This window comes from Parus major, chromosome 1 (assembly GCF_001522545.3).
Source record: "Parus major isolate Abel chromosome 1, Parus_major1.1, whole genome shotgun sequence".
Taxonomy (NCBI): Eukaryota; Metazoa; Chordata; class Aves; order Passeriformes; family Paridae; genus Parus; species Parus major.
Window position 1 is genome coordinate 32075992 of NC_031768.1, and position 16211 is coordinate 32092202.

At 37.6% G+C, this 16211-nt stretch overlaps 1 protein-coding gene across 1 annotated transcript in view; it reads left to right on the forward strand.

Annotated features, from left to right (window-relative positions):
- Positions 1-1517, forward strand: part of GABRG3 (gamma-aminobutyric acid type A receptor subunit gamma3) — a 284803-nt gene extending 283286 nt beyond the window's left edge. The window contains exon 10 of the mRNA XM_015632800.2: positions 442-1517. Coding sequence (XP_015488286.1) covers positions 442-720 — 279 coding nt within the window. The 3' untranslated portion in view covers positions 721-1517. The remainder of the gene's footprint in view (positions 1-441) is intronic.
- Positions 1518-16211: the final 14694 nt, after the last annotated feature.

A 16211-nucleotide genomic window follows, 5' to 3' on the forward strand; every position in this document is an offset into this window, starting at 1 on the left:
GGAGAGGTCTTTAAGCACGAAGGCTGCTGTGAGGATGTGCATGACATCAAAGTGTCCTATCTCTGAGCATGGTTAGTGTGATAAGCACTAAGGGGACATGTCTCAGGATGGCATTTTGAAATCCTGTACTGAAATGATCACTATCTATTGCTGACCATATCTGTTTTTATAAATCACAGTAAAGTTAAGAGGCAGTGAATGTTCCTATGCGAAATGGAGGACATTGTAGAAATAAATGCAGAGGGGGTATATCTTCCTTATTATTGAGAATCCATCTTAAATGTAGCTGCAAGTATTTAAAACAACTTGCAAATAATATTCTGACCGGTAAGAGAACTCTTAAGAGTGAAAAAATTATTGTTGCTTGCTGTGACTATTAATTTTGATCTGCATCATACAGAGAAACTTATCAAACCATTGTGGTTTTTTTTTTCTCCTCAGAATTATTCTGTACTTGATATGAGACCACCAACTACAGTCATCACATTGAACAATACCATGTATTGGCAAGATTTTGAAGATGCATGTGTCTATGAATGTCTGGATGGGAAAGACTGTCAGAGCTTTTTCTGTTGTTATGAAGAGTGTAAATCAGGCTCATGGAGGAGAGGACGGATTCACATAGACATCTTAGAACTGGACTCTTACTCTAGGGTCTTTTTTCCTACATCTTTCCTGCTGTTTAACCTGGTCTACTGGGTTGGATACCTCTATCTTTAAATGTTGCCTGTAGCAGTGAAGACTTGCTGCGTTTTCTCACTGCGGACGGATGGTGAAAGTGGAGAAAAAGTGAAGGACACAGTCAGTTTCATCTCAGATTATAAAGACCACATTAACCTTCACCATCACAGAGCCTGATGAAGAATTTTAACATGTAATTTCCTGAAAAAGCAAAACACAGAAGAATTCTCTCCTAACTGCTCTTTGTTCTAAGAAAAAGGTTCTTACAAAGTTCAGCTGAATTTGTAGTGTAAGCGATGTTTATGAATAATTATTGTATATTAAAATCTCTACTACTGTCCCTTGCCATAGAATATATTCACAATTCAGGCAAAGTTTAAATATGTAATTTTTATTTTTCATTCCCATACTTTCTTCACAATGCTGCCATGTCCCTAAGGCTCAGAGCAATGTACACTGACACTAGCAAAGCCAAAGCCAATGAAAATGCTCATTTGTATTTCAATTTGCTTGATACCATAGGTTGTGGGAAATTGATGATCTCCTTGATATAGAGTAACCACCAAGAGACAATAAGAAATGTCTGGTAGGATCAAAACATGGATGTTACTTTCTGCAGAGGCCTGGGATTCATGGAATTAGCCACTTACCCCCACATATTGGATTTAACTTAAAGGTGAAAAGGCAGACAGAGAAGAAAGCTATAATTTTGATATAAATAAGACTTGCCTATCTGTGAGGAAGCTGTAGGCATAACTTCTACACATTTTCAAGCTTTTAACTGTGTTTTTTATGACTCATTAAACACAGGATGGTTGTTGACTTCTAAAATACTATACTTGAAGCAGGACAAGATTCCTGCTTGTTTGTGTCATTGTAGCAGTTCATAGTGCATAGCCCATAAGTAAAAATCACTATAATATCACCAGGAATATGTGACTTTCTTCAGATTTCAATCTGCTAAAAAGTGTGCCAATGCATTCTTATTTTTTCTCTCAAAGTTGTATTATAAAACTGAAAAACATGTGTGCCAAAGGCCTTTTGCTGTTTTTGTAACATTAAGCACTGCAATATTTACTCATGGTAGTTGTTCCCTGGGCCTGAGCTAAAGACTGAACACTTGTTTGAATAGTGCATTACAGGAACCCAGTTGTGACACTTGGATCAAGCATGAAGTAGTTGCCACATACAGAAAGAGGTTATTTTCATTCTTTTCCAAAATTTCCAACTATATTTTACACTAAAAAAGAATTTTGTATTTTTCAAGGTTTTGATCATTCAACCCATTTTTTCAAAAGCTAGTTTTACAGTATTAGACTAAGTGATGTCTTTTACAGACTGTCTACATAGTTGTTATTAAGCAAACAAACCACATCCATAATTAGATAGCAATAGCTTTTCACTACCCTTTGCATGACAAATTGTTACGAAAGATTGAAGTCAAAAGATAATTAAAACAACAATTCTATTTCTTTTCTCTTTTGGAGATAATTTTTTTATGAACTCAAAAAACATGTCTCTTCCAGGCAGTATTTGATGAAAAAATGAATAGTGGATGTGACTAGAAAGGAGTTCCTTTTTCCTCAAAAGGAAAACCCTGCAAACAAGCAAAAACTAATGCAATGATAATTCTAAAGGAACAGAAATGCTGTCATGTTCTTTGAAACATCACTGTCTGTCATTGCTGTTGCTCTGTTCTTCCACTGAGTTTTTAATTGGAAGGAAAAAAAAAAGCTAAAACAAAAGTTAATTGTAGTTATTCAAAATCTTCTGTTTTTAACTTGTCTGAAATATTAGAAACATAGCTGGATTTAGGTGGTGGAGGGGAATTGCTTCTGTAAGGCCTGACAAAATTTACAAGAGAAGCACAGAGAAGAAATATTTTGAGGCAGAATCAAAGCCTTATTTTTATAAAAATATGCCCAATCTGATGTCTTCTAAACTAATGATAACCTTCTGATTTCAAAATACATGTTGAAAATTTTGCTAACTCTCATTAGCAAATTTACTGCTCTGTAAACCTGTGTCCTTCATTTGGAGGTATGGACTTAATTTAAGGATATCAGTGATATTTTAAGTAGTGCAAGGAAGTGATTAAATTTGAGTTGGATATCCTAAACTCTAATTATTCTAATTAGTCTACTCTAATAGTCACCTTCAGCCATATTTTGCAAGAATACTAGAAAAAATCCAAGCCTAAATAAAAGAATGGAAACCATTTTCCTTTAGGGGGTGATCCTGCAAACGCTCTGCACAATCAATTGATTTTGGTGGTAGTATTGAGATAAATGATGCACAATCAGGTGCTTTCCACAGTTAGATCTTGAACAGGTAAAGTGAGGTTTATTTAAAAATTCCATACTGTGTGACTTTGCTGGGAAGGAGGACATTCCCATGTTAGATGATGAGCATATGCTTTTCTTCTCTTCTGCTCATGGCTGCCCATGAGCCCTGCTGAAAGCAGAAAATTCCAAGAGATCCTTCTTTGCAAGACTGATTCTGCTAAGTCCATTCATATTTCCTATTTTCTTTTTCATAAACAGAAGACAGAAGAATATAGTTACAACTTTTTCCACTGTCCTAAATCAAGAAAGAAGCTTTAGATACTACTGCCTTCTGCTCTTACAGTGTGAGCAGAGGACCTGTTCTACAGTGTAATTTATTCTACTCTGAGGTTATGAAAAAATTGATTTTTATGCAAGGCAAGCGGCTGCAGGCTGGCAGGCTGCTGAGTGCATTCCTCTGCTTGTTCCTGGTAACTTGGCTTACTCTCACTGCTCTACTGCTCCAGGCTTTCTCAGCCACTGGAAAACCTTAGAGATCAGGGAAGGTAGGTGTTCTATGATCTGAATCATTCAAAATGGCATTGTTGTCTGCATACATCTATGTGCCATATCCTTCTGTAGGAGTAAGAATATCCTCATCGACCTTCAGATATTCTTTTGCTTCTTTTGCAAATTGGCAAAAGTTAACCTTTTCACATGCTGTCCCAGGAGAAATGTAAGAACTGCATTTTAGCATTTTAGAACATGTTCTCATCATATAATTTCATATTAAAAACTTGCATTTCTTCAACTACTTCTTTTTGTTATTTAGTACTTCTTTTTACCCTTCCAAGGAAGGCAACAGAGAAAAGCAAAATCAAATGAGCAGTGAAATGAACACATTTGGATATGTAAAACCTCAAATTCAAAACCAAGTCTCTTCACATTACATTTCTTCCTTGTTGAAGTTGCAGAAGGGATTGTGAGTGGTTTTATTTCCCCAGGAGGATCTAAAGTCAGCCCTCTTATTCTCCCCTTCAATTAGAAGTTCTTGGGCATAGTTTTTCTTTAATGAGGGCAGCATTTTCAAGGCAACTAAGAATGTATAAAAAATTTTGGTCTGCTTAATTCGATCTGCTCAGTTTTCCTGGCTCTGGTGCCTATCATATTGGCAGCTCCCTTTTTTACAGCCATTCTTCCAAGAATGAGGGTATAAAAACTTGTACACAATGTCCAGCAGTAATGTGGAACTGCAGTGCACCACACACCACACAATTTTAATATAACTTTCTAACCAAAAAGTGGGAGTGTAGTTTAAAACACCTCAGGCATTTTGATAACCTTCTCTCTCTCATGTTCTCCTTAATCAACTCTCAACTGTATATTGCTATATTGTGCATACCAATAAAAATGATAAAAATTACAAAAGCCAGAACTGTCTTCACGGAGACAGTGATGAGTAGTGAAGCTAAAAGAAGAGAAAGAAATTATTTTTTATTGCTGTGCAGTTCTTATCTGTTGCAGTCCTTTTATTCAATTTAACCCACAGCTAATTTCAAATCATCCACCTGGAGGTTTGCACATTCATCAGCTGGAACAGCAGTGACACATGAGCCTTTAGCTGATGGGAATTTATTTCTGGAACTGCAGGCATACTGCCAAATAACTCAGACAGATAGCTATCTTAAACACTTCTGCAGCTCTAATGTGTCTTGGTGTCTAGCATCTCAAGTTATTTCATGAATTTACCCCAACTCTCCTTACATGGTCATTTCATGAAGGGAAGGCTGTTTACCTCCTTTTTATACAAAATTTCACCATATATCCAATGAAATGACTCTCCTTCTTGACCAGATGCCAGGTAGCTCTGGAACTACTGACTCTGTGGGAAGGGAGACTCAATATTTTAAGACAGAGAGATTTCACCGAACCACAGAATTAAATAGGTTGGAAAAGACCTTGGAGATCATCAAGTCCAACCTATGACCTAACACGACCTTATCAACTAAACCATAGCACTAAGTGCCATATGCAGTTGTTTTTGAAACACCTCCAGGGATCATTTCATTAGCCTCACCATCTGAGTCAGTGTTACCTTCTAAACTGTAAAACAAAGTGCCCACTGAAACTTGTAAAAGCTGTCCATAGCAGACTGTACTTTTTCCATTGGATGCTCTTTCCTGGTTTCCATATAATGCAGTAAGAAAAGGCAAGCCATATATCAAAATCTTAGATGCCTACGCAGGCAGATGATTTTTTTATCAAGGTATCTTTTTCTTGCTCCCAGTGAAATGTTTGTGCCTCTTATGTCAGTGCCTTTATCATTCATTAATATGAAAGGATATTCCTTAACATTAAAGACTATTTCTCATCTGAAAGTTAGAAAGTGGGACCAATGACTTTTCTGGAGTTCTTCCTGAGCACCACAGTATGTTACCAATATTCTAAATGTCTTCAACCTATAGACTGAGAATTTCTCTGCATTTTCTTTATTTTTATAAACAGTCTGTAGGTTTCTTATTTCATAAATAGCGAAAGGCTGCAGTGGAACTTCAGCAGTTTAGCAGAATTCTTCCGTCTTCATTCAGTAATTTCAATCCACCAAGAGATACAGAGCATAAAATCAAGGCTCACCTAGATCTCCTTCCAGAAGACTATTTAAAATAGTCAAAAACAGACTATGGATTTTGAATGTATTTCCACAGATGAAAGGTTTTCTTTAAAGGTTTTTTGGCTTTTTTTTTTCTCAGTTAATTTTAGATCCTGCCTCCACAAGCATAAAATTAGCTAAACTTACACTTGCCTACTGAGAAAAAGAAGTATAGTGTTATTAGTCTTACATGATACTTGTATGCCCAGCACCTTCTTATGGTTCATCACAATCTCTTCTTGAAGGGTTCTAGTATATATGTGAAGAAATGAAGGCCTTTCTTCATGACTCAGTAACCTTAATGGTATTACCTTTTTCCCTGGGATCTAGAAGGAATTATTTCATCTCAATTTATGCCACTGGTTTAGATACTAAAACCAAAGCTATGTTTTATGTCTAAAGTGAAATTATGTTTCAACAAAAAAATTATCTCAGCTTGAACTGAATTGCTTTGAGAAGTTAAACAGTAATTTATTTTCTTTATGCTGAACATTTGGTGGATAATTCAATGAGATATGATGGCCTACAACCCTTTCTAGCTAGGACTAAGTCCTGAACTAGGGATAAATATTGTTCTAACTCTATACTAATCTAATTTACCTAGCAGCTGTTTTTTTAAATGACTTTGGATTGTGATTGTCTTCAGGCACTTGGTTAGTTACTGTTGACATTCCTCAAGTGAGATACCCAATATCTGTGATGATGTACTGTTTTCTATAGACTTTACTTTCTTTTACTTTTCCTCTTTTGTTGTGGGTCCTCAAATCGGTGTCTGTATGCATCTGGACTCCTCAAGGGTTTTCCTACAATATATGTGAAATTAGAGAATAAAATTCCTTATGAAATTCAGGGCCTCAGAGCTGGACACCTGAGAATTCTCTGCTTTCTATCAAAACATTCATTTTGATCTTCTAATCATTTGCTATTTATGAAGGACAATCAGAAGACGTGATTATGTTTATTCATATATCTAGGGGAGAGCTTTCTCAAGGACTGAACTAGGCAAAGCAGGCACTGATATACAGCCAGTAACTTGTTGGAGATTCTTTTATCTAGGTAAGGAATGGCTCTAGTCAGAGGAGACACAACAGCCTCTGGTGACATGGAAGCACCCACATAGCTTTACTTGGAGGCCTAAGCCAGCCTGTGGAGCTTCTCATAGGGGTGTTCACATGCTCCCTTCAGTAGAGAACCTTTTAATACAGCCCTTAATACTCTTCTAATGTCTTGCAGCAGTGCTTACAAGACAGGAAGCTGTACTGACACAATATATTCTAAAATACAAAGAATGACAGCTTCACAGTGAAGCTGGTGATGGCTTGTTACTGAAACTGTACTAGGATTACCAGTTTAAAAACTACCAGTTTAAAAGCCTACTAGGTCCCAGTCAAAACTTTCCACATTAATTAAGACCATTGACCAGAAGAGTGGTTTAAGCCTAAATCAGCAATTAGGAAGATAATTGGATGATATTCTGTAAAACTTGATTACCCATTGTTTGGATTCAAAACTTGTGGAGTGTAGATTTGTAACTTAAGTACTTAATGTGAGATTTGTGATTTACATACTTAAAGTAAGGTCTAAAACAGGTAAATGCTAAAATTTCTAAATTGCACATCAATATAAAATGAATGAAGAGAACAATACTGATGACATGTTTTTAAAAAACTACTGACAAATGTGAAATAGAGCATGCTGTAGAGTCCGTTCCATGCTTACAGACATCATGGGATCCTTAAAATGAGAGCAACTGTGGAACTCATGGAAAGCTGGTAAAATAATTGCATTTAACAATATTACACAGGGAAGTACGGCACTGCCAGACAGAATGCTGCAAAGGAAAAAAAATGAACAGAAAAAGCTCCCATGAAACACTTCCTCTGAACAGTGGGAAACCTGGTGCAGAGAGATTACAGTATCACACTCCCTTATTCTCTTTAGCAGTCATTCAGGAGTCCTGTCAATTTTTTGCCATCCACAATCACATGCAATACCAACCTTAAACCATGGACCAACCTGTGGCTACCACAGGCCATCACCAAACTCCTCACATAATCCTGATCTAAACTCTCAGTATACTGCTCTCAAAACAATTTTTCCCACCATGACAACACATGGATATTTATTTTTTTTTTTAAAGTGAGTGTAATTTTAGTAATCAAATAAATACTGCCAACTATGTGCCAAATTGAATTTTCTTATAGAACACAGATAAAATTTTAGATTTCTAATTATCCTTCCTTCCTGAGTTTTTGTTAGGGGTGTGTGACTTTGTTGCTAGCAGTGCAGCTTGTGATGTCATAGTGAAATGAAAGTACAATTATGTGCCCAATGTGCCTTGAATAATACAGGTAGCACTAGTTCCAGTATGTCATTCTAAGTCAGATAGCCATCCCAGTGATCCCCCAGACAGACCTAATCAGAAAAGTCGAACACCCATGTGCTTCATCTCCTCGAGTTTGCAGACATTGACTTTCCCTTCTTGATCACATCCATTCCAGTTTACTTTGTGTTAAGGAGTAGGGCTGTGCGTCTAGAATACTATTTATATTCGTATTTTGATCCCAGCATTTGTATTTCTGGATACAAATAAATACACATTATCAGAAAATGCAAGTATGGCGTGCATGTTTGGTGGTTGTATTTTTCTTATAGAATTTGAGAGCTTAACAAAATAGAAATAGTTTTCTGAAAATCTGCTTGAGAGAAAAGGCTTGGTGTGTTACCTTTCTAATAGGGTGCAGGTTGTTCTTGAAAGTAATTTCAAATAAGTCTTTAAAAAACATTTTAAACAGTAAGCATGAGCTGACTAAACTGCAAAAAAATATTTGAGACTGCAGTTTATCCATGGGACCAATTTAAACTGGGAAAAATATGCTACAAAATTCAAAGAGAAATCAAGAAATAGGCTGTGTCTTTTTCATAAACTGCTTGAATGTAAAGACTCTGCAATTTTAAAACTGTAATCAAAAATGGCTTCAAAACTTTCCCAATCCCAACTTTTTCAATACCCAGTGAAATTTTACTAGTAAAACTATACTCTGTGGTTTTACAAGACGTATTTTTCAGCAGCCACTTATTGTTAAGCAAGACTGTCTTCTTGATTTATGCTCTTTGAATGTAATTTAATTCCCGCCTCTGTACATTCATGACCATGGAATTGTCAGTCTCAACCCACTCCAACTGTGAAATGCCTACTTCATTTTAGGATTACACTCCATAGTAACACTGGAGCTGACAGCTGGGCCACAGATAATGCATAAGATAATGCATAAATTTCCCAGATCTCTCATGATTCCACAGATTTCCCTGAGCTTGTTATATTTATACTTTAGGTATATTCCTAAAACTAAGGCATGTTTTTTTCCAAACAGCATTTTATTTCACAAAAACCAATTACACCCAGAGTATTTAATTAAACTTTCACTAAGGAATTACATTTTTTTTTGTTTTCACTCATTAGTTTGAGATGCAATTCATGCTTTATCCCCATTTGTGTTCTGATACAACAACTAGATGCTTACCTGACCTGTTTGCTCAAAAATAAACATACATTCTGTACACTTCCCCAACAGCATCTGAACCTTGTTATTACAGTTAGTAAAATGCAGTAACCAGGTAGATGTGGTTTTGCCTCACTCCCCTGGACAACTAGCAAGCATAATAGTTGCCATGACTATTTTCTTTCTATACATTAGTCGTTAACCCTTGCCACAGTCACAGTGTGAAGACAGTTCCAGCTCTTCTCCCTTGAAGGGTTTAACATGGAACACCAGCTATATTCTTGCAATTATCCAGGGAGCCTGAATGTGAGTTAAGCACATTGGCCATTCCAGAGGTTTAAGGTGCTCATCCTGACAAATTCTGGAGGCTGTGACACATCTCTCAATTTAATAGCATTTCCTGCCCAGTGGGCTCGAGTGTGCCATATAGAGTATGATGATGAACTGTGCCAATAAGTTCTGCCTTTTTATGTCACCGTCTGTCTCACCACCACAAATCTAGTTAAGAACTGAATTACTGCTTGGCAGCTCTAGTTAAAGTAAACTCAGTTTGTGAAATGGAAAATGAGCAAAGCTGAACATCAGGGAGCTATCCTGAAAATAAGGAATAAACGGAATGGGCGTTTTCCTACTGACTGATATTAGAAGACCACTGTCACTTAAGAGCCAGAGTAAAAAGTCTCACATTTTAAAAAAAAATAAATAATAAATAAATAAAAGGAAAGCACCTGTGTTAGCAATGAAAAATAATTGGCATATGCTAAAGTTTCACATGCAGCAATGTCAGTTTTGAGGGGTGGTTTTTACTGATTTGCATATTCTCTTTTTTGTTGTTTTTTTTGTTGTTGTTGTTGTTGTTTTTTTAATAGCTTATATTCTTGCAGAGTGCAACAGATCTTATATTAAAAGAAAGAATTTTTCATGTAAGCAAATTCTGGGCCAATGGGAGTTTCATTAGACCATCCTCTAGTCTTGGGCAAGCAATGCACACCATAAATATACATTTTTTTATATACTGTAGTGGCTTTAGATTCCAGGGTGTGAGAAAATGGAATATATTTACAGAGAAAGTCTTAGTCTAACACTGTCATGGACCACAGCAGAGACAAAATGATACCCATTGATAAGGTGCAGTCTCCTGGTGTCTTGCTGTTGTCAGGCAGGAGTCAAAGGTCCACCAAATGACAAAAAAAGGTAAAACAAGAAAAAAGCAAACTTCCACTCTTCCTAGGTAAACAAAGAAGTCCTTGCTATCCTGTATGGGGTCTCTTACCTGTAACATCCATTTTTTCCCTCTGCACACAAATTCTGGCATTCTGGGTCAGTTAGGTCTGAGCATTGCTGTTAGGTTTGCTCACAGCAGTGAGGGCACTGGTACCATGGTCCTGCACGTGTTTCCCATGCATTTTCCCAGGAGGAGAAACAGCACTGAGTCCTGTACAGCTCAGTGCCATGGTCACCTGAAATGCATCAAAGAGACTGTAAAACATACAGAAGTGGAGGCTGTGACAGATGATCCAAAAGGAATCCTCATTGAAAGCAATCATGACTGCATTAATGAAAGATTAGATTTTATCAGAAAATAGTAGATTTTAATGCATTTAACTGTAGGTCAAGCCACCACAAAACCCATTAAAAACTGAATTGACAAAGTTCATACTTAGCCAAAACCTTACCCCTCCCAAACACCAAGAGATTCTGTTTCCAATATTTTTTACTATGAAATACTCCTGTTTTAAAGCTACTCATGCACTTTCTACCAGAGAAAAGTTGGTAAATACCAGGTCAAATGCTTTGACCATTATTTTTTGGTAGAATTGTCCACTCAAAGCAATGACAACTGTAAAAGTTAAATGCAAAATTCTCATTGACTCCCCTAATTCCCACTGCCCGTGCTAGCTGAAGTGTAAATGTAAGTTGCAATGCTTCTTAACTGATTATACAGGGAATCTATCTAAGAATCAGCCAAGGACTCATAGGATTAATGCAACATGCATGCTGTCAGTACTACACATTGACTGTGCAATTGACAACTGCACATCCAGTGAACTATAAATCATGCCATTGTCCACCCCTGGCACTTCTGCTGAGGGCTAAACTGGAGTTCAATAAGAAAAAGCCTACCACTCTGTAGGAGAGCAGACAGATAGCAGATATCACTATGGTGTGGTAATGAGCCAGCAGAGCAGCACAAGGAGGCAGTTTGGCAGTGCTGCAATCGCCAGGCTGAATGCAAGGTAACGATGTGTTCTTAGCACAGCTGACACAGCTCTGTAATGAGTTATGTTATGGCTGTGTCTCACAGATCAAAGGAACACATTACTGCCCCATGCTCAGCTCTGGTTACTACAGAACAGTAATAACATTGTAGGGAGGACATCTGGTATGTCGTCCCTACCCACAAGGCCAGGGAGGATACTGAAGAAACAGAGAGAACCTATTAGACAGCTGCTAAGATGATTAAAGACCTGGAGCAGATGAACTGCAAGAAGCTGACAAACAGAGCTCATTTGGAGCTGAGGCTAAGAGATGTTCTACTTGCAAAATGCAACCACTTGAAACACAGAAACAAAGACACTAAAGCCAAACTTAGTCTCCTCTCAGCATTGCTGTAAGAGAGCGGGGGACAGGTGTTTCACCTTGGGACACTTAGGCTGGAGATGAGAAACAGGTTTCCCACATTACAGCACTGCAAGAAAGGGGCTGCCTGGGAGGGTTCAGGAGGCTTCTGCCAAGGAGGCTTTCAATGTCTGCCTGGATAGATAGATCCTGGCCTAGTGTTGGTGATGGTCCCCTTCATAAGGTTTAAGTACATGACCTCAAAAAACTCCCCACATTCTAATCAACATTTCTATTAATTCTATGAAAGGATTTTTTCACCAGTTACCTCTTCCATAAATATTCAACTAGATACGTAGTGAACACTGACACAACTGAAAACAACATATAAACTATCTGCTTTGACATTGCTGCTGTTGTTCATTTTCTGAACAATTTATCTTTGCATATAGTACATAAGACATGTAGGGAATCACATCGTGCTTTCCAAGTGAAACCTCTCAATTCCATCCAGAGAAATGGACTTTTTATGACTGCAGAGTCCAAGGCTGAACATGCCATTTATGTCAATGAATTTTTTTTAATTTATATTGCTCCCCCAGTTTTATGAAATTAAAAAGTAACATTTATTATGCAGCTTCGCAAAAGAAGCTTCTTATACCATCCCTATCTTATTTTCCCCTTGCAAACTGGCAAATTTTAGTATTTTCATGTTATGTTGCAAGAAGGAAAAACCCTAGCAGTTTTTAGCAGGCAATGTACAAACTACCATCTCTACACAAATCCAGGCAAAAGTATCAACCTTGAACATGAAAATGCATGATTGAGTAACAGGTTCACTGTTGCAGATGTAGGTGCAGTTTGCTGAGTCTATAATGTGTGAAGATTCTTCAGTGTATGAAAAAAAAAGAAAACAATTCCCCTCAAAAGAATTTAATTAAATTTGTAGCCCTTATTATAATGTAGGGTGCAATTTCAGCAATTGGTGGACACCAAATATATATTATAATGTATATATATAATGTAATTGTAATTTCAGCAATTGGTGGACACCAAATATATATTTTAGCCTCTTTTTATATGTTACATACACAAATAAAATTACTTCTATCTGCTTATGTTTTGCATGCAATGTGCAGTTACATCCAAAAGGATAAAAAAATGTACAAGATATGTACATTTACACTCTACAGCTCTACAGTGTAATTTCTTGTACATGTCTTCCCCTCTGGCCATGTACAAAACCAGCAGTTCACAAGTGGGAGATTGTATGGATAGGTGAATACAGAAAGCCTAGCAGAAGGTTAAGGCCTTGAGTTAGTGAGAACATTTCTACTGAGTACCTTTGGCTCGAAGATTGCCACTCTATCTGTGTTATGTGTGTACATACATTTGCTTAATGGTGGCACTGAACTCATTAGTTCTGCATGTGTGAAACAAAGCCAGATTGAAACTGATGATCATACAAAGATCATTTCAGTACAAAGTGTTATCTTCACACATCTATGAAGAAACCTACTGAAACAGAAATGCTTAGTTTTGTGCAAATCAGATCTCAGTACCTTCTGCTATGCAGCTGGTTATAGGAAGGGTTTGATACACATAGTTCACTCCAGAGCTATTGGAAATAACAGGGCAGAGGGCTTTTGGCAGTGGAACCTCATCACATGGCACTGCATCTCACACGAGGCAGTGAAAGGCAACTACTGAGCAGAGAAGCTGGTGTAGGCTACACCCTGAATTCCCAGCATGGACTCATCTACATATTTGTATGGTACTGGAATGCAACTTAGAGTTGCTGACACAAGACAGCACTCCCAGAAATACAAAAGGCAGGAAGAACTCAAACCACAGGCACTAGGCATGTGGGTGATCTGTGAAATGCTGTCAGACTTTTCATGTCATCATTCAGGACTGGAGATTGCTGCAAGCTGCAGTTCTATGTAGGCAACTTCTCCCACCCCTGACATGTGCCAGGTAGACAGCAACATGCTCCAGAGAGAAAGAGAGGCCTGCAGTGTTGGCTATCCAAGATACTAATAGTTCTAGGAGGTAATCTGTATTTTCCTGTTTTGTTCCCTATTCTACATACTCAGAGGTATCACAGTCACTTCAGCACTCCTGTGTTAAAAACAGAAACCCCATAACTCTTTCAATGAGAACAAAAAAAGAAAGGACTCTTCCACGTAATTTCCACGTAATGTGCTGCTTGAGCTACTTTTGCTGCAGGTGGCTATCCAGCAAAAATAAATCACTATTTCTACAGTGCAAGAGGCCAGTCAAATCAAATATCAGTGGAAAAAAATGGCAACACAAAGCAAAGTTCATCTGTCCAAATACAGCTATAAATATTGGAGACTCTGTCACTGGAGTTAGTAATCTAAATTCTCTTTAAAGTTGTAGGAGAGGCACAGATACTTCTGATAAGCTCAATTTATTTTAAACAAGACATCTGAAATTGCAATCGTATCAACCATACTCAAAAAAAGTTAACATTATTTTTCACCACCTATAAAGGGAGTGTAAAAGAAGTCTATCTCAGACATAAACATTTACCAATTCCGACAGACTAATCCTCTGTTATCTCTTAAACAGCAGAAACATGAATGCTGCACTGAGAAACACAGAACAATAACATAAGAAAGATGTCTAAGCAATACTGCAGTTATAAGGAACAGAGTTGGATGTGTGTCTCTGTTCCTTCAAAAGCTAAGGGAAAACACCAACACAAATATGTCTACAGTATCTGCTGTATTTATTGAGCACACTGTGCTCTGTGGTATTGCTGTGCAGGCCGCTGCACTAAGTACAAAGAGATTTCTTGCCCTGATAATATGGAGTGGTACATGAGATCACTCGCTTTGCTGGGAGCTCTTGGCTCTCTCCAATTCAAGAGAAAAATTGGCTCAAATATTTCTAGATTTCACCATAACATGCAGCAGTTTCATACCTAAAGGTACCTATATATAAAGAAGTATAAAGCATAGTGGTCTTTAAGAGTCATGGTCAGTTTTATGTAACACAGCAATGAAGAGCCCCAACCCATTTTCCTGTTACGTTCCAGATTACCTGAAGCCATTTCTACACAAAGTGAGGAACAAAAGACAGTATCTAGTAGGAAAATAAGGTGATGTGGGACAAGAAATATTTTTATTCTGGAGAATACACATAGACTTGTGCCTTTGATGTTACTTGTAATGAACTTGTAATGACCTCTTCTGCATGAGGAACACTCAAGTAGGGTGAAGTGTTACATATTGTACAGCACACCAAAGTACAAACGAGATCTCAGGGGAACAACTTCACAGTTTATGTCATTTTCCTACAATTTTCTACAGTTTCTGTCATTTGGGAGTTCCATCATCAATCATTTTATATTGTTCTCTGCTAAATGTTGTCACAAAAGTTTTTCCATCTATCAAGACTACTCAGCTATACAGTCATACTGAAGTGTTCCTGCCAAATATCTGCCCATGTTAAAGTAATTGCTGAAAATATAGACACAGTAGACTACGATGAAGTATGTTAAATATCTCACTAATGTATCGTCTGTCTATCATACAAACACTAGGAGAAATGTGCCGAGAACCTTGTGTTTGGATATGCAGCAGCATCCTTCTTGTCTTTATTCTTCATTCATGCCATTGAAGTATTGCTTTTTTTTACTGGGGTTACTGAAATGGCAGGAAAGATCTTATTGCCACAGCATAATGATGTATTGTCCTTTTGGGGTTAAACTGTGTGTATTTCTCAAATCCCTGCATAGGGAGTCTTCTCTCTCATTGAATAACCGACCATCCCACTTTCCAGGAAGGTATTCTCACTGGATAACAGATTATGTCCACGTGCTGGAGCATATACCCTCAAATAAGGAAAACACTTGCCAAAGAAGAATGGAGGCAAAGCAACCATCATGCACACTCCCAAAACCTCTAGATTCTCACATCCACATGGCCAGCAGCAACAGGTAAGCTACCCTCCCTTTCTGACTTGCATTTCACGCTGTACTTGGCACAATCTGAAGAATAATTTCAAGCTGGAAGAACCATATGAATGTGAATCCTTGCTGCAATGGATTTTCATACTTCTCTCACAGACCATCCAACAGCCCTTTGACAGAGTCTGGCCTCTGTTCACAAATGGGGTTGTGGCCATTGTTACTAACATAACAGGGTGTATGGCTGCACTTCTGTCTGGACATAATTGCTACAGAAATTTGTATGAAATAGACAATGGATGTTGCTGCTTAAATGCTGGTTCAATGTGAGTCACCAGAGGCAACTTGCTGTTTTCATTTATCCTATTAAAGTCTGCTTGTCAAAAGGGTGGCCTTTTTTCCAGCTTCAGTGTAACTGTTTCTCAGCCAGCTTCAATAGGGGTGTTTCCTTTTGTTTTCCCCTTTTTCATAATGCGAGAAGACCATGGCACTTATTTTTACAGTCCCTTGGAAAAAACAAAATAGGACCTAAAACCCTTTCTTTGGAAAAGAGTAACAGTACTTGTTTAAGCAATGCTCCTCAAGGATTAATAAAAATAGTCATGCATTTCCTGGAT